The sequence below is a fragment of the Fukomys damarensis genome, unplaced genomic scaffold (assembly GCF_012274545.1).
Source record: "Fukomys damarensis isolate Sample0158 unplaced genomic scaffold, DMR_v1.0_HiC HiC_scaffold_5, whole genome shotgun sequence".
Classification (NCBI taxonomy): domain Eukaryota; kingdom Metazoa; phylum Chordata; class Mammalia; order Rodentia; family Bathyergidae; genus Fukomys; species Fukomys damarensis.
In genome coordinates this window covers 639,871-664,709 of record NW_022900917.1, presented here as the reverse complement: position 1 = coordinate 664,709, position 24,839 = coordinate 639,871, and the positions used below count along the sequence as shown (strand labels likewise).

Sequence of the window (24,839 nt, the reverse complement as noted above, 5' to 3'; positions counted from 1 at the left end):
TTGTACTGTGCAGGGAATAATCACAAGGAAAGACATCTGTAATGTTCAGTACCAACTTATTTTCTGAGTACTTCAATCTGTGGACGAAAAACCTGTGGACACAGTGGGCTGATACTATTTCTACTTTTGTAACATTCTAAGGAAAAAATTTCTGACAGTGAAGAGCAATGGTTGCTAGAAATGAAAGCAGCTATAAAAGGGTAGAAACAGGACCCGAGCACAGTCCTATACTTTGACCGCATTGACAGCCACAGAAGTCACAGCACCAGCCCTTCACACACACCGTACCAACGTCAGGCAGGTTTTGACACTGTCCTATAGAAACACAAGATCAAAGCGCTGGGTGGAAAATGGGTTTAGCTTACACGGCCCTCTCTAAGCTACTTCTGTGACTTTCGTGAATATGTAATTCTTCCAAATTAAAAAGTTAAAAACATCCATATATGTGCACACAAGGACAGTCACAGCAAGGTAAAATGAACCACAGCCAATTTTATTCAAATTCTCCAAAATTCACAGTGAACATTAATTGCTTTTAAAATGTATATTACCCTTGACATAATGGTTTTATTGTTTCATATTTTTCCATGTTTTCTTTATGGTTCCTCAGTAGAAGCCAGAATCCTGGGTTGCCCAGTTAGGAGCCTAAAATATGTACAGAGAAATCAATATAGTTAAAAACAAAAAACAAAAAACAAACTCTTAGTTGACATAGAAATAAATGATAAGCACAAATAACATCTACATAGCTTTTAGTCATTGATGTAGGATAACAATGACAATCACCAACAATGGAACAATAATCAATAGAAACTGACGCTAACCCCCCCCCACACACAAAATATCAATCACTTAAGTTATTTTCCAGGCTTAGACATTCTCGACTTAGTTGGAACATACAATTCAGTTTTGTCTTTCTTTTTCAAAACTAAAGAACTAGTCTAAAGACACAAACCTATTCCTAAAACCTCCACTGAATGGGGTCCTTGAATAGTCCATAACTGCTTCCAAACAACATCCTGCCCTCTACCTATACACAATCAAATAGTCTAGATCCCATTCAGTTCTTTCAACATCTAATATGTAGACTCTATACAAAAGGTTAAATAAAAATCTCAAATAAAAGATCAAGATGAATAGATATAACATCACATTTTATCAAAGTATTTCTTTACATTTAGAACAAAAGTACCTCTCAAGCACATGAAAAAATTGTAAGTGGGGAACACACAATTTTTTCAGTTTCTTTGATTAATGCATTTGCTCATCTAGAGTAAGTTTTCTCAGTTTAGTAATCTTTAAAAATGTTCATAACCTTAAAATAAAATCAGATACATCTGATACTGACACGTTCTCAAAGCTCATAAAACAATTGTTACATTTCTGCTAAATTCTAGACATAATAGAAAATATGGTTCTTACCTCTGACCTACTATTCTGATTAAGTTTCTTTTCAATATTCATAGCCAACATCTGGCTTCTAAAAGACAGGCTTTTAGTCTTTTCAATCACTTGCTGATAGGGTGAGACTGCATTGTTACCCATGACCACATGACCCTAAAATGAAAAGGAAGGAAACTGTTTCTGTAACATCAATGACTAGAGTTGCCACTCAGCCACGTGTGTGGTGTCATAATAATAATCTACATATTTTTCTCTGCATGGTGCAGCGCTAACAATATTAACTATGAGAAAATATTGCTTGCTTTGCCTTCAGAGAACTATTATATACTAAAACAAAGTGAATATAAATTCTTACTAGCATAAAATGTTTTAATTAAAAGTGCTATAAGTATGAAATAACTGTTATCTAGTAGCAGCCATAACCAACACCATACTCACTAATTTAGAATCAATCTTGGCGTCCAGCCTCGCATTTCTAATCAAATTCACAATCCACCTTTCTGCTTCTTCTGGAGTCATGTTCAGTTTATCTGCCAACATGCTAAGGGAAACAGTAAAAGCAGCAAAGTTACATGGAACATTGTTAAGAACCACTAAAACTTGGGGCTGCCAGGTAGTCCTGTGTGATAAATGCTGAGTGCCCCCTCCAGCTGTACACAGCATAACTTACGTAAATGGCAACTGGGACAGACATCTAAGGAATTATACCTAAGGAACAGGAGCAGTTTACACCTAAGGAAATTACATCTAATCTCAGATTTTAAGATAAGAAACTTCCATCCTATACAGTTATTCTCTAAGTAGAATTCTCTCTCTCCTCTTTCTTTAAGTCTATATTCTAAGTTTTGGGCCAGTGATTTAGCTCAGTAGTTCCACTACCTGCGAGCACATGGTCCCGAGTTCGATTCCCCAAAAAAAGGATATTCTAAGTTTCATATTCCAGCTCGGCTGCAGCAACTGGCAAAATGAAGACTGTAAATAACTGTGTGCACTAAGCTATAACCCCACTGTGATTTACTGATTTATTTAGTAAGTCAAGTCAAAGTAAAACTTGAGTACATTACTGATGGCATCTCAGGTTATCTAAGCTATCAATCACACCAACAATGAATTAAAGAATGTGGCAACAGCCCAATTTATTCAACATGGAAATAATGAGATTGAATAATAAAAATCTTCAGTCTGAAATTCTTTTCTACTTTAATAATTTTATGCAAAACAGCAAAGATTTAAAAGAATTAAAATGCAATATCCTACCAAAACCTGAAAGACAAAAAGTTAGTTTAAGATATGCTAGAACATGCTCACCTTATGTTATTGAAAGTAATTCAGTTTACTAATAAAGATGACACATCAAAGTGTAGAATTCCTGAGCAAAGTATCTAACTCAATGCAGATTTTAAACACAAAAAGAAGTTCTACATTTACATGAAAAATCACAAGCCCATCTATAGGCAGCTGAAAGTAGACGTTTTTCTGTAAGTCCATTTCGCAAATCTTTAAATTGAGTAGTTTTCTAGTTTTTCTACTCAGCCACTGCAAAAATATGCTGTCCGTTAAATGAGCACAGAATTCTTACATAATGTTTCAAAAGACAAAGCAAAGTAAGTATTTCCTCCTCAGTTCAATTTCTTTAATTAAACATGTTAATGCTTCCAGCATAGAGTCAGAATTTTTTTTTGTTTCTGGGCAGTAATTAATACCAGTGGTCCCGCTTAGGAACATAAGACATAAATCGAGATCTAGGGCCCTAATTAGGTCTTATCAAGTCTAGGCTGATTTTCTGTCAAATCTTCAATGCCCAGTCTTTTAGATGGTTTATCTGCACTGACCCCTTCTCCCCCACTGCCCATCTTAACAAAGATTTGGGTAAATAGGAATTTTACAGTCCAGTTTTATTAACTGTCGTTTTAAATTACCTGGCTTTCCTAATTTTATTTGATATTCACAATTCAAATACTGCATTAAGAATTGAGAACCTACAGCCTTGGTTTTCACAGAAGACTGTGACCAAAATAGCCAAAGAAAAGTACTCTAATCTTTTAGATCTTACAAGTATACAATGAAAAGTAATTAAAAACTGTTATATAGAAATTGGGTCTAACTGTGAGATTAGAAGGAGAGAAAATTAGGAGAAACTGTAAATGCTGCATGTGACAACTGAAAATTCTCTGAACTTGCCAACATCTTTAGTGAAGAACACATTGCCTTTTCCTACAGTTAATACAGAAATGTGATAGCAGTCTTTTGAAACTATCTCCAGCTGCTAATGTACCTTTTTTTTCTTGTCAATAAGCCTAATTCTAAATATAGTTATTTGGCAATAAGAATTTTAAGAAAATTATTAAGATCTAAAATGATGATAAAATAAGCAAAGCATAATGACTTCCTAACTTAAGCACATGCCAGAGTAGCCTTTTGTGAAAAGCCAAAGCAAACCTCATACAGGGATATCATATTAATGTATGTCCCAACATGTTTATCATACACATTCAAAATATTACTTCCATATTTTCTTTTCATATGCAATTGCAAATGGGTCCAAGAAATATTTTAGAACAGCTTTTAAATTTCAGACACACACCATATCTGATAACCTACTGAGCTATCCTAAATTAAACCCTACCACAGTAATCTTTTCTGACAGATACAGCATACTTTATGATAAACAGATATGCAACTTATCCTACAAACCTACAGTGTTGTATATAAACTGATAAAAACATTCTTAACATGCACTTTTACAAAAATGATTATCCTGTGTGCTTACAGGAGGAAGGAAAAAAGGTCCAAGATACATGCTTCTCACCTTACCTCCTCAAAAGAGTATCAAATAAATATATAATAATTAGAAGCAGAGGCCAGCATGAGCCAGTGAATGGAATAATGTGTCGTAATTAGTACTCAATGGGAAAGAGTCTAGTTTGAAGCATAGAGACATTCCACTTAGAGTTATCCAATAGACTACTTCTCTGGAATTTCTAAATATACAAACATGTCCATGTAATCCTTGCTAATCTCTACATTGCTCTTCAAAAAACCTAGTGCAATTTGTAGTTTTGAATTTATTTTAGAACTTAATATCTGCTTTTTCCCTCTTAAAGTTTTTTTTTTTTTTTTTTTTTTTTTTTTTTTTTATATGGGGGATCGAACTCAGGGCCCTTGTGCTTGGCAAGGCAGGTACCGGAACCACTGAGCTAAATCCCCAGCCCACTTATTTTAAGTTTTTGAAGATGTCCTTCTATGCTCTTCCCACTGTCTGGCCAGAAAAGGTACTCGGTTCCCGCGTGTAAGGTCTCTTTCAGCAGCTATACTACAGAGTCTGTTGCTCTTTATTACTAAATCACACTGTACTACACAGCTTGTATGTCTTCTCTGAATGCTGGACACTACCTTACAATGTACTTACTTATTTTGGTGATACTGGAGTTGAACTTGGGGCCTCTGCATGCTAGACCAACACTACCATTGAGCTTCATCTCCGCTGCCTTTTAGAAAAGCTTTGCAAAACCCTTGAAATCACAGCAATGGAGAAGAGAAGCACGGTTGCCAGGTATTACAAGAGGGGGAGGGAAGAAAGGGGCTGAACTCTGAAAAGGCAGTTTGAGGGATCCCTGCGCACCTGGAAAGGCTTGAACTGATCAATGCTCACCATCGAGTCTGCAATATTTTAATAAGGTTTTACAAGATGTTGCTAGCAGTGGGGCCACAGTGTGGAAATCTCCAATATTTCTTACAACTGATCTTACAACTAATCTACAGTTAAATGAAGATTTGATATAAGACAGACAACATTTTGCATCAGAATTACATAGAGGACCTTTATACTAATTCAGTATAAAAGCTAGGGAGGGTCTCAGTCGTTTTAGGGGTTAACCCAACTATCACTTTTTTTTTCTTTTTAAAGTTCTCCCTTCATTCTAAAGCACAGGCAGAACCATAACTGTAGAGAAAGCAATGATTTTCCAAGGACCACTGCAAAAGAAATCACCTGAGATGCTTTCAACTCAAATTCTCCCGTATCAAGTGATCAAAAAGTTGTCTTTTTTAAAAAAAATATTTTTTTCATTTTTTTTTTTAAAGCAGGTTTGCAGTATATAATGTTTACATTCTTTATGTGGAGTTGGTGTGTACATGAAACATCTTAATTTCTTTTTAGGAAAGTCTATCCTTTTTAAATTGCTACCTTTCCTAGTCGATTTCCATGTAAAAGTGCGTTTATACATTTCTCGACTGCACTGACTGCTTACCATGTTAGAGTTCAGACCCAAACGACAGGTCCCAGAGCACAGGTAGGGGGTGACAGGGCCATAGGAGCTACACTCATCAGGGCTGAGTTCACTGCTGAACGTGTGCTTGGGAGCTGCATTCTGGTGGGAGGAGGTCACTGTGGCATGACGCTACAGCTGCATTTGTAAGGGGTACACAAGTGACTTGGCTCCTTTCTTTGCTCCGCTTCCTGGCTGAAATGTTTTAAGCAGCTTTTCCTCTACCTCTGCCACCTGTTTCTGCTTTAGGACCAGCAGTCCTCAAAGTGAAACTGCAGGCCAAAATAAACCTCTACTTCTTCAAGTGGTAAGCACTGAGTATTCTGTTCCAGGGATGGGAAAGTGGCTAATATCCCACGTGCTGATTTAAAGGTAAATGGTAGTTCTTTTGATCATCTTTTGTGAATTCCAAGTCTTGCAGCCTGAACTAACATGTTTGCTGCATTTGTAAAAGTCCAACATGAAAACTTAATATATTATTTTCAGCTACTGTATTTCTAAGCTAACAAAGTATCTTTAAAAACATGAAAAGACCAACCTTATTCATTATATAATAAAGATATTAAATCACTGGTTTGTCACTGTATTACTCTAGCAAGCTGTAATTACATGGTTGAAAAATTGGTGATCAAATGGGTGGTTTTTCAGTTTTGGTTAAGTTTTGGAATAATTTCCCTTGGGGTATGTCACTGCAGCCCTGCTATACATGACAGCACAACATACTCTGTAAATCTTATTCTAAAGTTAGAGGTGGCTGCAAAGAATCTATGTTTCTAAAACAAAACTCTATAGGGATTTTAAGAGACAGAGTTAAACAGTGACTGAGGGATTTCATTTTTTCATCTTTATCCTTGGGCTCAACTGATATTCTAAATGACCAATTCATCTAAACCAATGATTTGTGAAGGTATCAATTAGTCACAATGAAAAGGAATTTACAGATGGTACAGTGTAGAGTGTCAGAAACCTACTAGCCTAGGCCCTGTCATTTAATAGGACCCAAGCAACTTAACATCCCTGAGCCTTGAGTTTCCCAGCCAAAAAGCAATGACATTGTATAGTCAATATTCATAAAACTGTATTTCTGAGAAAAGTTATTTTGAGCTGCAGTATGAGCAGTGTTAAAGGGCCCTACTTTGACCTGCTTGTATACACATAAATATGTAATAGCGCATTTGAAAACAAGTCCTACTGTTTCTTATGTGTGCACATGTGTTCATACACTTCAGATGTGAGAGCCGGTTCTAGAATGTAGAACCAAATGTAGAACTAAGGGCACAATGCTGAACAATGTAGATACAAGGCCTCCCTTTCACTGAAGAAAGCTGTACTGAAAAATCAGTCGGCACTATGTAGCACATTATTATAAGTTCTCTAGGATTTCTTTCAGCTCAAAAATTCTCTAGTATTTGAAGAAAATACATTCATCTATTTTTAATTGTCCAAGCTAGAAAAACACCCCACAGGTAGCAAAAGAAAAAAAAAGAGGTTTGAACAATTTTGGTGAAAGCAAAGTTTTATCACTAGAAGAAAAAGATTTCAAGACTTTGGAAAGCTGTGAGAAATTTAGCCTGAAAATGCTTTGGAAACTAACAAAAAACTAAAAGGACCAAAGAAAAAATAAATATCTAAAAATATCTATACCAAGTTAAATATGAAAAACTCTTAGGTGATGTTAATGTCACATAAACGTTTATAGAAACAACCCTACTGTACTGTCTTCATTTAGCTATACACCTCTCCTGAGCAGACAGGATAAATAGGAAACTGAGTTGGAAAAAACTAAATAATGAACTGAAGGTCCCGGAGCTAATAAAGGGAGCTAGAATTAGAACCTTCCTATCCATAGTACCTTAGACAAAAGCAAAAAAGTATTATCATGTGCAAAAATGTTAAGTTCATTAAAACAAAGGGCAGAAGAAATGTATTCATTTAACAAATATTTATACTATACAGTATTTATATTATACTGTACAAAGCATGGTAGGTACTACAAAGTTAGTATACAAAGTACTAACCATGCAGAGAACCAGATTTCAAAAGGCTCACAACATGGGTAAAGAAGTTCCAGACAAACAAAACAAAAACCAAGAAACACTCAAGTGACCATATTCTTATGTGAAATGAGGGAAATTCCACAAAATAAACTGAAAGGCTAATATTCGTTGTTTACAAGCCCTAAATATAAATCTTTAAAAAAAAAGAGCAATGCGAACTAATCTATTGTCCACCAGAGCACAACAGATAATGCACCTACCTCTTTATCTCACAACCCACCATTTGTCAGGTATATTATAATGTATTCATTAAAAGAATCAGGTTTCAAAAATTATGTCTGCAAGCCTAACTACTAGTAAAACTGAAGTCAAAGATTATTCTCCATAGAACAGTCCCACAATCATACTATACCTATAATTGAATAATCACTTCAATGACAGCCACTAAACTTAGGCAAGCAAACATGGGTCCCTTAGCAAGACAAATGGCATTAAAAAAAAAGAATGTGGTCTACAGCCAATTCCTCAGGGCAAACAACATTAAAGTACTATTAAGTTTTTATGTTTTATATTTGACTTCATCTGTGGCCAAATAGCAGCAAATATTTTTCAAACTCTACTATGGAGAATTAGTTTCTAATAAGTTATGTACATTTCACAATTTTCTCCCAATAATTTTCTCACACAACACATAACTTCAAAATTTACCATAATTTTTCAGTGTTTCAACATTTTAAAATGTCATAAAAGTTTACTGTATGAGAATTCAAATATGTAATTAAATAAAACATACTTAATTTATAGAAATGATTACCAAATGTAGTGGCCTTTCAACAGAATTTCTGATTTACAAAGGGCTAACCCTTAAACTACTGTTGAAACCCAGCTGTTCACTTTTCTCTCTACATAACAGCAGCAGGGATCGAACTCAGGACCTTGCACTTGCCTGGCAGTAATGGCACCAATGAACTGAATCTCTGGCCCTAACAGTTTAATAGAATTTATTCCTTAAAAAGGTAAATGAAATCCACACACTGCCTCCAACTTGCCATTCTGACAAATGAGGCTGTGCCACCACAGATGAAAGCTGGAAGACTCTTTGAGTTGGCAGCATCCTAGAGCTCAAACAAAAGTCAGGATTTTCACAAGTCACCATCAGATTATTTCCTTTTTCTTCCAACCAAGAGAAATAAAACTCCAATTAACTGAAATACAATTAAATGTCACTTTAAATACATCAATGTTTCCAGGAAATTAAAAGCAGAGAATACACATCAAACGAGGGTGTTCTTACTTAATGCTGATACACTGGTGAATGCGACAAAAAGTCTCAAATATGAAGAGACGAGCATTTTCAATGAAATCCTCAAGGCAGGCCACCAAGAAGAAATCATTAACAAGCACCTATGTGTGTAAAATAGAAAATGAAATATTAATGAGGCTGACAAGCAATTCTCGAAAACTTCTAAACAGTCTGCTTCACTTATTGCTCTATTCACTACAAGTCTACCATCTAACACTTTACAAGACAGCACTTTCTAGAACATTTTCTATCTTCGAGCCTCTGAAAATTTAAATGAGCAGTAAAAGGACTCTAGAAAAAAAGACCCTCACCCCAAAATCTCTCTTCATTCCACTGGTGAGTTTTAAGTGGCGGAGCCATTTCCTGACACCACATTTGTCCTGTCCAATACACTACCTACATGCTCTGTAGATAATACACCTCCTCCTCTGTACTGCTTAAAGTAAATAATGAAATGGACTACCTCTAACCAAAAAAAGTAGACATGGAAAATTACCACAAACAGTAATAACAATGATGATGACAATGCAAAGGGTGGTCCACTCCACAGGTGATAAAATTAAAATGGAATACGCTTTGTTCATGAATAGCAGTAAGGGGTCTTCTGACTCTCCTCGATTCAAAGCCCCAATATTTAGCATAATGACTTTATCACAATACAAGTACTTACTTTAATGATGTTATATAACTGTAAGAACAAAAATTATCAAACTGATTCTAAGTTTCTATTTGTCTAACATTTGAAAACCACATCTGAGGGTCTATTTGTGTACTTTTTTTTATCTTGGAGAAATACAATCTCAATCTGTCCACCAACTACCTATGTGTTCTAAAATCTGAGTTCAAAATAAGCAATTCATGAATCTGGTGAATGCAGCTACATTTAAGTTCTTTGTTTAGTTTTAAAAACTTATAAAATAACTAATTCAAAACCATTCTAATCAAACTTTATGGTTGCTCTTAAAGAACACTAGATTCTACTTATAAAACTTGTAACAACAAACTGCCTGGTTTAAGATGTTTAATACCATAGTGAAAAACCCTAGAGATAACTCCATTACAACATAAAATTGAGAACGACAGCTGGAATGTGCAACTCAAAGTGAGGCTGGCCATGAATGCTGTATGCATTTGTTCATTCAAGACCTGAAATTAAGATTCATCTGTACTTAAAATCCCCCAATGTGTTTACAAACTGCCCTGACAAAAGAGATACACTTATGCCAACATGATAAAATATCTTTTTTATTTTTTTGGTATTTTGAGACAGGGTATCACTATGTAGTTGAGACTGACCTGGAACTCACTGTGTAGCTCAGGTTGGTCTCAAACTCAGAGTGATCCTCCTGCCTCAGCCTCCCGAGAGCTGGAATTACAGGCGTGTGCCACCACACCCGGCTGATAAAATATCTTCATCCCACCATTCTCAAATAATTTGTCATTTGAAGATTAACATATTTCTGACTTCATTACTTAAGACATTAACTCTGCAATATCCAAAAATGTGAAGGCATTATACTTTATAAAAGCTCATACTTACTGATTCACATTCCCTCAGCTTCTTCTGAGCCCCGTCAAAGTCAAAGTTAACATATAAGCATTCAACAAATTCTGTAATTGGGTCCTTATATGTGTAAGACTCCTATAAAATTAAATAAAATGCCCAGTTAGATCTACTTAAAGCTGCCCTTAAAATATCCCAATGATCCTGTTTTCTTCTTTACCACTCATTCACAGTAAATATCCTACTACAGTACCAGCTTCTCAAAGCAATGGCTCCTATCCTAAGCAGAGATCATATAGTAAGATTATAGTATCTTCCAAACCAAGTTCTCTAAGTTCTCATCCTATAATCATCCCAAAAGCCTTTAAATTTTCAAATAACCAGAAGTCTCTTAGTTAATAAACAGTGGTGAACATCCCCAGGTATAAAGGTATTCAGAACCTACTGGACAACAATTACTTTTTCGTACTTAATTTATTCTTAGATTAAATAAAGATTTCTTTTTCTTGTACTTCTTTCTTACAAGATCACTTAGTATCAACCAGCAGGGAAGCTTCTGCCTAGCCTGGGGACCAGTAATAGTGTATTTTATTTAAAGGTCACCTCTCTAAAATCATGCAGATAATGACCCACAACAAGCAGCTCCAGGTACTTCATTTTTTTTCAAAAGAGCAGCACAAGTTCAGAGTGCAAACAGCAGTCATCACTCATGGTACACCTAGCCATGAGTAAATGCAAGAATATTTCAGACTCGCTGGATGTGGTGGCGCATGCCTGTAATCCCAGCACTTGGGAGGCTGAGGCAGGAGGATCACTGTGAGTTCGAGACCAGCCTGGGCTACATAGTGAGTTCCAGGTCAGTCTCAACTACATAGTGAGACCCTGTCTCAAAAACAAACAAACAAACAAACAAACAAAAAGAATATTTCAGACTTAGAATAAATGCTCATTTAAGATGCTTCTCTCTTTGAAACTTCACGCATCATACTTCACTCATTCCTTCCTCCCTTGCACATGCTAGGCAAGTATTCTACTACTGAGCCACATCCCCAGCTTCTCCCCTTTTTTACCTTTATGAACCAAGAGTCCTTACTTTAGAAAAACAGAATAGACTTGAGTTTCTTTACTTTAAGAAGATCTACAAAATCTTAGTTTTACCTGCTGAATAACTTTTACTAGATCTTTTAGCACCTGCCGGCGCTTTCGAACATCTTTATTTGTTATGACTGCCGTGGTCAGATAGCGGAGAATATGTGGACACATTGTCTGAATTGCATTAAGGTACCTAAGATAAAAATAGAGAAGTCATTTAATATTAGTAACTTTCCCAGTTTTCTACACCTTAACCCAGTGTGAGCTGAAAGAAACACTTGGGCAATCTATTAGGATGTACTGTTTACTAGCTTAAGATCGCCAATATTTAAAAATAAACACATAAGCACATCTCTTCCAAGAAAACAAACAGGATCCAACTTTAAAAGTATTCTAAATGAGGATGCTAGCCAGCATTCCCCAAGTTAAAGTGAATTGTCTTGGAAGGTCCTTAGAGGTGCTGTCAGGGCATTCCACAAGACAACGAAGATAGACTTTCAATCACCCCTCAGAACAAATGTGTAAAAACCTAGGCACAAAGCACTCAGCGAATCAGAAAAGCAGGCTCTTTCATAAAGAATTCAGGGTACGAAAAACTATAAAGAACAGTGTGAAGTATATGATTACAGAATTTCCCAGTCTGGGTTTAACTATTATCAGTGGAAATTAGACAAAAGGAAAGGGAAGTCAGATGCATGTTAAGAGGGTCTCGGCTACTATTTAACAATCCCGTTATTCTAACACCCAACAGTAGACAACTGATGATCATTCAGCATTTTCCTCCTTAAAAAGCCAGCTGCCCAATTATTTATCTAGTAAGTATTAGCTGAGCACATCTGAGTGCCAGGTACTATGCCAAGCTCAGAATGATTTGTCTATGCAGTTCATTTCTCTTAGCTGGACAAGCAAGCCCCAAACTACTCACCCAGCCCCAGCCCTATCACACTGCAATCGCCTGCTTCCTACTTCCTTCCCTAAAGCTTACTTCACATGAACTGCTCTTGCAAACACATTCCCAGGAAAGCCTATGGCCTAGCCATGTGCCCAGTTTCTCTTTCAATATACTACGTCCCAATCTCTCACAGGCTGCAACTGACTTATCTTTATTTTACTGCACTGTAAGGTTCCCTTCAAAATACTGCTTGAACTCTGTCTACACAGAGTTAACATCTGATAAATACTATCTGATACTGCCACTTACGTTCCCTTAATACACGCCAGGTATGGCAGTCATCTACACCCACTCAAGAATATAATCATTTCTAAAGAAGGGTACTGAGAATGCATGAGCTAAAAGCTGTATCATCTGAAAAATTAAATCTGAGTTTCAAGTGACAAGTTTGAAATTGCAGTACCCTTCCAGAACACTAGTTTAATCTCAATATTCTCTGCCACATACCTCACTAACTGGCACAGGATGACCTATTTTTTATTATTGGTTTTGAAGAAGGTAACTTTAGTAGGCATTATGAGACTCACTCATAAATCTACTGAAAATCATCACAAAGCAAAAGCAATCTCTACAACTTTATTACACATAATTTTAAATTCATATTTCCTTTTACTTATCCTAACTTGCTATCATGACACTATACAGTTTCTTTATTTTTAGTGGTGGATGACTTACTTCCTTGGGAAATCTGTTTCTGAGTATATGCCAAGAGCTGAAATAATTTTTGCAAAGTACCAAATAAATATTTTCAGCTTTGTGAGCAAATGGAAAAACTGAGACTATGCAGGTACTTACAGCATAAGACAAATTTCCAAAATATTTTACTTTACAAACTCAAAATATAATACCTGAGTAGAATATTTAAAATACAGGCCCAGTAATGAGATCAATGGAATTTCTTCACTGAGTATAACTTTTATTTAATTGGGTTCAAATTTAGAAGTCTGTACCATTAAAAATGACTGTAAAAGTTTACTGGTTAATGCTGACCTATAAGGAGAGCTTATAATATTCTTGTCTTTCTCCCGCTTTGTGTTGCTGGCGATGGAACCCAAGCCCTCACAAATATATTAACAACCTCCATGTGACCTCTGTACTTTCATTTTATTTCCCTGATTGTCTCCCTTTTCCCAATCAAAATTTAAGACTCAGATGAATTTCATATTCACTGCATGGGTAAAAATGTGCTTTAAGTACAAGACAGATCAATACTGTCTAGAAAACCAGTACAGTTTAGAATCCCAAAAGTTCAATGATGATTTAGCTCTCACATTACAAATCATCTTTAAAAAACTACTTGTAGAGATAAACTATACATTCAAAAATAATATTCGCAATTATTTGAAAAGTATTTAGCTATAAATAAACCTCTTTTTTCCACAGAGATATATGTTTATGGGGCTAGGTTTTCTTCATAAATTTCAAACAAAACACATTATGACAGACTGAATGAAAATTAGTTTTGAAAGTAATAACAAACATATACAGTTGTGCATTAACCCAGCAATGGAAGGTGTAAATAATGTAAAAAAATTGCACCTTCTCCCTAAATTCTTGTTTTAAAGTTATTTTCATATGCAAAAAATTTATCCTAATTCCAATTAATTTGCTATTTGTCTATTGATAAATGCATACTTTCAATTTTTTTTTTTTTGACCAGGGATCAAACTCAGGACCTTGTGGTTGCGAGGCAGGCACAGTGCTAAATCTCCGGCCCAAATTTGCTTTAATTTTTAACACAATATATGCATGTGTGTACACATACACAAACTATTGATTTCTAGTTTTACTATGTTCTACCCAGAAACTCCAATCTAGGAAAAAAAATTAAATTACAGATCTTTAGTGGTTTAATATGTGTATTTTTTCTTTTTTTTTTTTTTTTTGTCTATGAACCATGGAAATATGAGTTAAAGTGTTAAACCTATTCGGAGAATGTAGCTTGATAATTTAATGTCTTAATTCTAGGTTATTTTTATTGTACTTCCATGATCATGAACCTCTTATCTTACTTCAAAGTAAATCTGGATCTTTGCATGTTTTTCTTTTTGTAAAAATTATATTTTTTAAACCTAAAATTTCTAAGCTCTCAATTGTGTTTTTATTTCTAATATCTATAACAAATGCTTCTACTAATGAATTAAAAATTTCTCTCAACCTCAGAAAAGCCACAAAAGTGTCAGGAATCAAACTACTTGGGTTTTACCCTTATTTGTATTATAGAATTTTCAAAGGGGAAGGTCCAAATACTTTTGTTTTCCTAGTTTACTTTTATTGCTTAGAAATCTAAGGGTCACAGATGAATTTAATGTTCCTTTCTGAATCTATACGCATGTGTGTGTGTGTGTATATATATATATATATATATATATACACACACACACACACACGCGCACACACACACACACACACACACACACATGATGGCCAAGAATACAGTCCACTACTAAGTGCAGCACAGAAAGCCAATCCTAGTGACTTCTAGGACTAAACTCGGGCAGGGATCCCCTTCTCATCGCACCATAAGGAATCATCAGGACTGGAGTCAATGAGACAGACTCCAAAATTTGGGTCAGAGCAGTCCTTCATCAGGAGATGCTCATTTTCCCAACCTGGACTTGGGAGTAACAATGAGCTCTTAAAACAACCTGTATGGGTTTTAGGGCACAGGAAGGAGAAACACTGAATGCTAGTATTATATTTAAATCTCTTTTCCTTTGGATACATGTTTGATTAATCTCCATAAATATTGAAAAATACATCATCAGTTTCTGAATTTGAAAATGGATAGTTTAAAGACATGTATATAACTCTTTTACTCATTCATCAATACCCCCCAACTTTCTTGCTGTGAGTTACTGGTCATCTTTCTGGATATTCCAGATTCATCCAATATTGTTGGTATGTCTCAAACACTACATGACCATATAATCTGTAACTGTTACAAGTAAAAAAAAAAGCATCCAAAAATGACAGCAAAGTAAGAGGTACTGACCTCAGGCAGAATCACGCAAAGATAAGCAAACTTAGAAATGTCCATGTAAATGCTCAGGGTGATACACATCAAAAAGCATGCCTCAGTCCTGGTTCTAGTGGCAAGAATATTCTATCCCCAAAATGGTTAGGTAGGCCAGTTTATCTGAATGGTGCATTAAAAATCCAAATTAACTAACTCTACTCCGATTCCAAGCACTCAAAACACAACCTTTGGTTTATTTTATGGTTTTCTATGCTTTCACTTTACAGGGTCAGAACACGCTGCTACTGATGTACTTGGTACTTAATTCTCTTAGCACTTACACTACTCATTTAAATTACTGATGGCATTCTGGCTTCGTCCATCAGTGTTTTGAGCTTTGTTCTTCAGAAACCTACCTGCAGGGTATTGCCAAATAAAGATGCTGTGCCTGCCATGTCAAAGACCAAAAAAAAAAAAAAAAAAAAAAAAAAAATCAAAGCCAAGTCACCCTTACAGGACCTTTTAGCGGGCAGTTGAACTTTAAAAAAAATTTTTTCCACTAGCTTTGTATTTCCCTTCTAAATGAAAGATGATTTATGTAACTTCAGTTTACAAATTACCTATCACAGCTCCCAGGAAAAAAGAATTTTTAATATTAATGCTAAGTCTCCCACTGACAGGATTTAAGAAGGAACAACCACTCAGAATTAGTCTATTACATATATATACATATATATATATATATATATATATATATACACACACACACACACGCGCGCACACACACACACACATATATATCCATAAATATTATCTGAAGATGAATACCTGAATACAATAAAAAATTTAACTATGAAACCTCTTTTCTTACTATTTATTTACATTTTAAAAAGTTTAGAATACAGGCAAAGACTATACAATGTCTTCTAGCTTAGGCACCTTCTCTTTCAAACAAACAAAAAATTTTACTGCTACAGAAAATCAAGTAATGATTAAATATATTAACACTGATCTTAAGTGGCCATACTAATATGAAAAATAAACCAGGTTGTAAAAAATGCTTCTAGCAAGAGACTCAGAGAACATTTATTATTCCATGCAGAAACATAATACATACCTTTTAAAAACTGTTCCCTGTTTTTCCATATAAAATTACTGGTACTTCTTCACTGAATGTTTTCATTTGTATCAATAACTTAAATTTCTATAAAATTCAAAGTCCTAAGTTGATTATGCTAACAATTTAATACTTCAATCTGAAAAATCTTCCTAAAATGAACGCTTAGTTTAACTTATTATAGCCTATTAACCTATCCAAAAGTATCAGTAGAGTACCATTATCAAGCTTAAAAGTTACAGAAAAAAATTTTAAAACAGGTTGTTTAATCTTCACTACTGTTTTATATTGGAAGGGTATTACATCTATTGCCAAACTGTACTTTTATAAACTAAAATGTACAATTTTTAAAAATCTGTTAAAATCATAATGTGACAATATGCAGAAAATAAAACAAAATAAAATAGAACCACACAAAATGTTCATTTAGGTTACCAAATGACAAAAACAAGGCTCAACAATGTTTCTACAAACCTGACTGAAATAGTTCAGATTAGCCAAACCATAAGGCAACTATTACAATGTTTCATTGTACTTCTGGGTTGTGTACAATGTACCAATACCAGGAGCCAACAATGTCTCTACAGTATAGGAAGCTCAGACAATAATCGTACAGTATGTTTTCAGTTTTGACCATCCAGACTTCAACGATGTGGATAAAAGAAAATGATCTAAGGAAGGCAACCAAGGTAGCAGCAGAGCTAAAAAATCTGTTACTTAATAAAACTAGAGACATTTAGTTTGAAGGAATCCAAGAAAAGTAGTTATCTTCTAATATGAGGTGTCTGTATAAACAAGTCCTGTTTTTTGTTGTTCCAAGTAAACAAGAACAAGTTTCAGAAGCATGTGAGCATGACTGAAAAAGTAAACTTTTAAAAATGACTTTTAGCTAACAACAGAGTGGTCCTGTTCATTAAGCTGTGGATTTCTATCACTGTAAGATTAACTAAAAGCCAGACAGGATAAAGATGATATAAAAGGTTTCTTCCCTAGGATCCACAGTGGACTGAGTTCCAGAACCTGCTCTGTGTACCAAAACTCACAGATGCTCAGGAACCATACTTGACATGGAGGCTACACAGAAACTAAGCACATCCTCCTTGTGCTCTACCTCACTTCTAAGTTACCTATAATGCCTACTACAATACACATGCTATGGAACATCTGAGACCTTGTTAACAAGCACATTCCGGTCAGTTATCGCAGGGCCAAGTCCCAGAATTCTACACCAGTGGTGGCAAACCTATGGCACACTCACTGCAGCATGCTGTCATCGCTGAAAGCTCTAAGTTTCACCATCACTATTACACTATGCTTACACTGCTGGCCCAGGAACCACACTACCAGTGGCACCATGGAGGGCCTAGAGCACATTTATCAAACCATTTAGTGAAGAGTTACACATGAGCCTTTCAATTCACAAGCAAATAGGAAGGAAATAAATGAAGGACAACAAATTCAAATGTTGAGAGAATATTTTAAGCTACTTTCAGACAATTACACCCAAAATTATTCAGTGAAGTAACTTACTGTGGCTGGTAAAGGAAGAGATCAATAATATTATCTCGACCTTTAGGGTGGTTGAAGAAAACAAAGAGAGACCAGTGGATGAGCCATGTTCGCTGCTGAAGGGACTGGAGTGGAGAACTCACAGACTGCAGGATTAAGAAAGGTATACATTGGGCAAATTAATACAAGGGGCAGCGGTCAGAGAACAAACACCAACTTCAAAATGGTAATAAAAAGTAGGCCATGTGAAGGCATAAAGGAGGGCTCCTAAGACCAAAGTCTGACCCCAAGCCTTTCTCTGTCGTGTTTTTGACGTTCTAAATAAATTATCACACTGTTGTTCTTAGAGACAGAATCAACAATGCACACTCATGCTTTAAAGATTATAAGCTACTGTAATTTCAGAAAACATTAAAAAAAAACACGAACTCAAGTAAATACTCTCTAATAAGTAGTTTTGTTTTTTTTTTTTTTGGTACCAGGGATTGAACTCGGGTCCTTGCACTTGCAAGGCAGGCCACTGAACCACTGAGCTAAATCCCCGGCCCTCTAATAAGTAGTTTTATTAATGTGGATGAAATCTGTCACCTTGTGCACAGGACTCTCAGTAATAAGTGACATTAATAACAGTGTTCTGTCCCCTAGCACAGAAGGGTAACTCTAACGGCTATGAAAACTGAGTTCTCTAAAAGCCAAAAAAGTCTGACATTCTTTCCATCTTCAAGGCTGGGTGAAATTAACCAACCCACTGCCCACTGTTATTTTGGGTGGGGGGGTGTCGGGTCAACAAAAGCTAATCTGAAACTTTTTAAGATTTTTTTCCTTTTCCCATAGTGCTCTGTGGTTTTCCTTATTAAAAAGAATGATTTGTATACAGAAATTTAAAAACTCAGTCTGGAAAAGTATAACTCACATTGTTATCTATGGTCTCTTTTAAGCGGGTAAGGTCTTCCATGGCTGCATCCCAATTCTGCATTAAGATTTCAGAGGCCAGTTTTCCCCAGAGGGAACTTAACGCATTTCTATCAGTTGCTGGAACCTATGTAAGAAATCACAATTAACTGTATTTTGAATACTATGGAAGAAAAAAAACAAGGTACATACACCACATATCCACCTAGCCTTCTGTGGGCCTCTACCCTAAACTCTAGCTATTTTAAGTCCTTATTCAATCACATGGATAAACTGTTTCAAACAAACTATTAAATATACTCATGTCTATAATATAAAGTCTTGATCAGAAAATGAAGGATAACCTTTAAAACTAGGAAAATAGCAGCACCTTTTTAGCCTGACTCACGTCAGGTACTTTATGGACACAAATTTTAGGCACCTAAACTTTAGAAACCAAGTAAGAAGTCTGTCATTAAAATCACTGCAACAAAGACATGGGAAATCAAGACTTGAGAGCTTCCTAACATAATGAAAACTGATGTGCAAAGTGAAAGAAATTTCCAAATTGCAACAAAAATGGAAGGAGCTATGAAGAGGTGGGGAAATAAAAGCTAACTGGAAATAAAAACTGCAAAAATACAGAAGGATTATGTACTAGTAATAAATATTAGTTTTCCCCAAATCTTAACAAAAACAAACCAGATGATTTTTTTTCAATCCCCATTTTTGGCGAAGGTGAATAATGAATGAGTGTAACTTGTTCAGAATTAGACTTCAAATCATGAAAGCTATAAATTTTATCCAGTAAACAGCCTATACACAAAGTCTGAGAGCCACCCTCCTCTTCTCCACTTCTGAAAGAGGGTAACAAACTCAGAACTCCTACACATACCAGGCTAATGACAAAAATAAAGTAGGATTCCCTCAGAAGTCAAAAGAAATAAGTGAAAGGACTGAACTGATTGTGTCAGAGTAGCAGAAGTGAGGGAACTAGAGGGAGAAAACCTTTTTGCAATCTAATTTGAAATTTAAATTAATTTCTCACCATGCACTTACATGGTAATATATTATAAAATACTACTATTATATACTGTAAGTTAAATTGTATATGCAAGTATAGAAATCCAACCAAACATTCTGGCTCTACCACTCTGCTATTAAAAGCAGCTGGACTACCTGAGCTTTAGCTTAATTTACAACAGAAGGACAGTAACAGAACCCATTGAGTTGTTGTGTAACTCAAATAATGCAATGCACTGATACAGTGAGAAGTCACTAAATGTGAGACATTATCAAAATGTTAACAGAAATGATGTCAGGTTATTATAGGTTATATGAACTATAATACAGACTCTGCCCATATCGGTTTCTTTCCTGGATGGCAGTAATTATCTCAAATTAAATTTTGAACCACAGCCATGAAACCAAAGTTCTGTCACAATGCACATCCTTAATACAATATGCCCAAGAATATTCAAGACAACCTTACTGGTAATACAAAACCCAGTAATCCAAAGTAATCCAAATGTTCACCAACAGATAAGCACAAACTGTATGAATAGTATCCAGCAATAAAAAGAATCTAACTTCTGAGATACACAATAACATGAATGTGTCTCAAAATCTTGCAGATAAAAATAAGCCAGACACAAATATATACACTCCATCATTCCACACGAAATTCTAAGACAGGTAAAGCTGACCTAGATACCGAAAGCAGATCAACTGGTTGTCAAGGACCAGAGGCAGAGTATGATTACAATGGGCAGAAGAAACAGTCTGTTTTAACTGGTCATAGTCACAAAGGTGTATACATCCACTGAAATTTTAAAAAGTGCCTTGTAAAAATCTACACGTCACTATTCTGATTACCAATACAAAGAACTAAGTAAATGTTTGAGAGTTAGGAAATGTGAGCATTAAAGTATCTTAGTCTGCTATCTATCAATTTTAAGATGTACTATTTTATAGTGAAATAGTGAACTTAAAATAATAAGTGTTAAGATACAAAAACCTATGTATGACAATCTATGAAATAGACAGCTTTTATACCAATTTTATAACAGGGCACATCAAAGCCAAAACTTCAGCTAATATTCCAGTGCTTGCAGAATTCACCCTTACACCAGCTTTTTTTGGGGGTGGGTGTGGAGGGTCTTGGTATACTGCCCAGGCTGGTCTCCATCCCATGATCTTCACACGTCAACCCACAAAGCATGTGGGTCAACAGGAGGGTGTCACCCAGCTCTAGCTGTCCCGAAACTCTCACAGAAGCAGTTTTAAATATCATTCATCAGTTCATACATCTTAAATCCTGAGTCACGGAAAAACAGCTACAAAAATATGATCACAAACACTTCTAATATCTTTAAATCACTTTTACTTAAAATAAATGCCTACAGGGGGCAATGGGCAATAATTTGGAGCCAGACTGGAGGTTCTATGAGGAGAGCAGGTTTTAACAAAATAATTCAGGGGTTAAACAAAGGTATTAAAAAATTCCTACCAACCTCCTAAATGTTTCCACCAATACATTCTTAGAGCCACCAAGTCTCTTTATGAGAAAGGCAGACTCTAGGGTCACACAGCTTTAATGTTTACACACTGACCTACAATAGGTCACTGGCAGAGTCAAATTCTAAATTCAGATCACAGGTACAATGGCTCTTTCATAGCTTATGTTTCCCCAACCACAGATTTAGAAGAATAACCAACTATCAGAAGGGAACTTAGAAATGAAAGAAGCTACTGGAAGAAAGTAAAACTGACTGACTAAACTAAAATACTAGCATTTTCTACCAAATCCAAAACAAGATTTGTATTTTTGCTATAAAAAGCTCAAATTAAATCAAAAGAAAAATGTAAACAATATAAGCAAATTTCCTAATCTTGGGATTGAAAACTTTTGCCCATATGCCAATAGGAAAAAATCAATTTCCATTTAATTCAAATGTTCTATAGCACAAGGGACAAAAATTTAAAAATGAATTGCACACAACTTCTAAGAAATATCCCATCTCCATATACTAACTGCTCTTAATGTAAACCATGTTAATTTTGTTTTCATATTAGAGCATTCAATTACCCAAAAGGCCATTTTAATTCCATTACCAGCTTAACAGCAGCGCAAAAGCTTAAAACCTCTAATTTGTAAAAGACAGAACTACCTGAATCTTCATAACTGAAAGAAGTAAACAAAAAAATTCCCCTCTTTAGGTATACATCTACTAATTGTAGCAATGTTCAAGTTAATTATAAAACTATCCTATATAAGCATTAACAACACTATTAAAACTAGAATACGTTTCAGGTACTAGGATAAAAGCTTTCTGTAGAGTGCAGCAAGTTTTTTAGTCCCACAGGTTCATGTGCCCACTCTGGCTCACTGCCACGTCATTACAGCTGGCTCTTCATACCAACTTGCTTTCAAGGGTGGATATGCTAGAAGAGCTCGAATATCTAGGTTTCCAACAGTTACCTTAAGTTTCCATGTCTTAGCAAAATGGCACATTCACTCACTCACCAGCAACAATAAATTTACTGTGCTGGTACTCTAACACGACACTAAATCTTCATTCTCAAAATTCACTCCCAGCATTTACAAATGATATAAATAACTAACTCTTTTCATGTACCTGTAATCATACCAGGCTTCTGATTTTACAATCCTGGTTTAAGGTGTTTACATCTTCAAAGTAATCAACTTTCGCTCTCCTAAATCCCTGGTAATATTAAAAGTAAAACTGATGGAATTTTTTGATAAGTCACTACAAGTTTACCATCACTGATTACCTTCAATGCACTTGCAAGCTAACCATAGCTAATCTATAAATGAAAAATTCATTTATAAATGGAAAGTAGTTTGTTTTAAATCATGCAATTTCAACGTAGGAAAATTACTTAAATCTCTAACAACAATCTCTTTCCTCCCCACAAAAAGAAAATTTAATTTCCTAGAAAAACCAAAGATAACAACCATAGTGTTGTCTTGCGGCTTGTAGAGCTAAAAGTGGGGGGCAGGTGCAGTGATACATGCTTCTGATCTCAGCACTCCAAGAGGCTGAAGCAGACGGATTACAGGTTCAAGCCCATCCTAGGCAACCTGGGACCTAGCGAGACCCTGTTTCAAAAAAACAAACAAGGAAGGAGGTGGTGGCAATGTAGCTCAGAGCAAAGCCCCACCCCCCAAAAAAAACAGACTTTTCCAAGACTGGAAGACTTTTGTCTGTGTTAAGAGGTCTTTTTCCCACTTCTAGGGCTAACTAGAGAAATCAGAAACTTAAGTAACTTGCTTACTAATCCAGAAGTGAGTGGTAAATTACACTTTTGCAAGTGAAAGACTAAATAAAAGGACATTCTGAATATTCCAGTATGTATTTATTAATAGAATTACCTAAACAGAAAAAAAAATCTGTCGATTTAAAGGTCTAATTTTTTTAAATTTGGCTGCACATAACTTTCCTTACCTAACAAAAGCAATGAATCCAGGAATTGGTCAAATAGACTAATTAAGATAATAAACTAGTTTATGGTAAATAGTTAACATTTAAACTTATCTACCCCCCACATAATGAAGAAACTGTTTATCCTTGTAATCTAAGATACGATTAAAATATATGGTAAATTTCAAAAATTTTATTGCAGTTAAAGACACTGTCATTAATCCCCCTCAAAATATCTCCCTCTGTTCAGGCACACTTATCCCATTATTCTTGTCACTTTCTGAAGCAGCTCTGAAGTCCTCTTTCAGGAGTGTCTTTCGGAGAAATAAAAAATACAGTGAATGCTACTGTTGATTCCTATCCAATGAAAAGGCAGAGAATCATAAAAACATTACAATGTGTCCTCATCCACCTTATTCGTTAGCTCTGGCCCCATACAACTTCTGGCTCTTCTTCAAAGTCAAAACAACCATAAAAGGGAACTATTTTTAATCAATCCAAGATATAGAGGTAGCTAAAAGGTACAACTAAAGACACTCAGGAAAAGGACTACAGAACTGCTTCAGAAATGGCATGAAATCAGTGTGTATTTTATGGGGGAGGGAGTATTTTGAGGGGGATTAATGGCAATGTGTCTTTTTTTCTTTCATTTGGTACCTGGGATCGAACTCAGGACCTTGCATTTATGAGGCAGGCAGCAGCATGACTGAGCTAAATACCCAGCCCTATGTCTTTCAATCACACCTTGCCATTGAGAACATAGATAAACAGACAAGTTACTATTAAAACATAAAACCTCTTCAAAATACCATTAAGATTTCAGTTGTCTAGAGCAAATTTAACGAATATATACAACATATACAATTAAAATGAAAAATTATGGAGTTATTCAATGCAATCATTAAATAACTACATAAGTATAATCTATTACATGATAGAATTCTTCTAATGCTAAAAAGCAACAAATTGGTGGTTTGTACTTTCAGATTTCAAGGACAAGTCAAACCACTCTCCAAATTCTGAGGCTCTAACAAAAGGTTTCCTATTGCTAGCTGTTTTTTGTTAAGAAAGGTTTATTTTTTTCTTCTTTGCTAATATATTTTGATAATCTGGTGGACAGACCAAATATATACATGCTTTGAAGAATTCTACAAAAACAAAGGACACACACACACACACACACACACACACACACAAAAGGACTTACCAACACTCTAAAGAAGTATAGGTATTCTGCTGCTCCTGAGTAATTTCCACATTCATACTGGAATTTTGCATACTTGTAGAGTGTATCTAAATATTCTTGTCTAAACTAAAACAAAAAAATTTCATTTAATTAAAATTCCATTGATTTATTCCTTCAAATGCCCTCAAAAGTTCAACTGTTTCAGAGTCCCT

At 35.3% G+C, this 24,839-nt stretch overlaps 1 protein-coding gene across 1 annotated transcript in view; it reads right to left on the bottom strand.

Moving 5' to 3' along the window:
* Positions 1–472: 472 nt before the first annotated feature.
* The window catches only part of Eif3e (eukaryotic translation initiation factor 3 subunit E), a 37,307-nt gene continuing 12,940 nt past the window's right edge, over positions 473–24,839 (bottom strand). The window contains exons 5-13 of the mRNA XM_010615723.3: positions 24,649–24,753; positions 19,019–19,144; positions 18,127–18,251; positions 11,635–11,761; positions 10,513–10,614; positions 8,964–9,073; positions 1,843–1,945; positions 1,423–1,557; positions 473–645 (exon numbers count right to left, since the gene is read on the bottom strand). Of these exons, the coding sequence (XP_010614025.1) occupies positions 607–645; positions 1,423–1,557; positions 1,843–1,945; positions 8,964–9,073; positions 10,513–10,614; positions 11,635–11,761; positions 18,127–18,251; positions 19,019–19,144; positions 24,649–24,753 (972 nt within the window). The 3' untranslated portion in view covers positions 473–606. The remainder of the gene's footprint in view (positions 646–1,422; positions 1,558–1,842; positions 1,946–8,963; positions 9,074–10,512; positions 10,615–11,634; positions 11,762–18,126; positions 18,252–19,018; positions 19,145–24,648; positions 24,754–24,839) is intronic.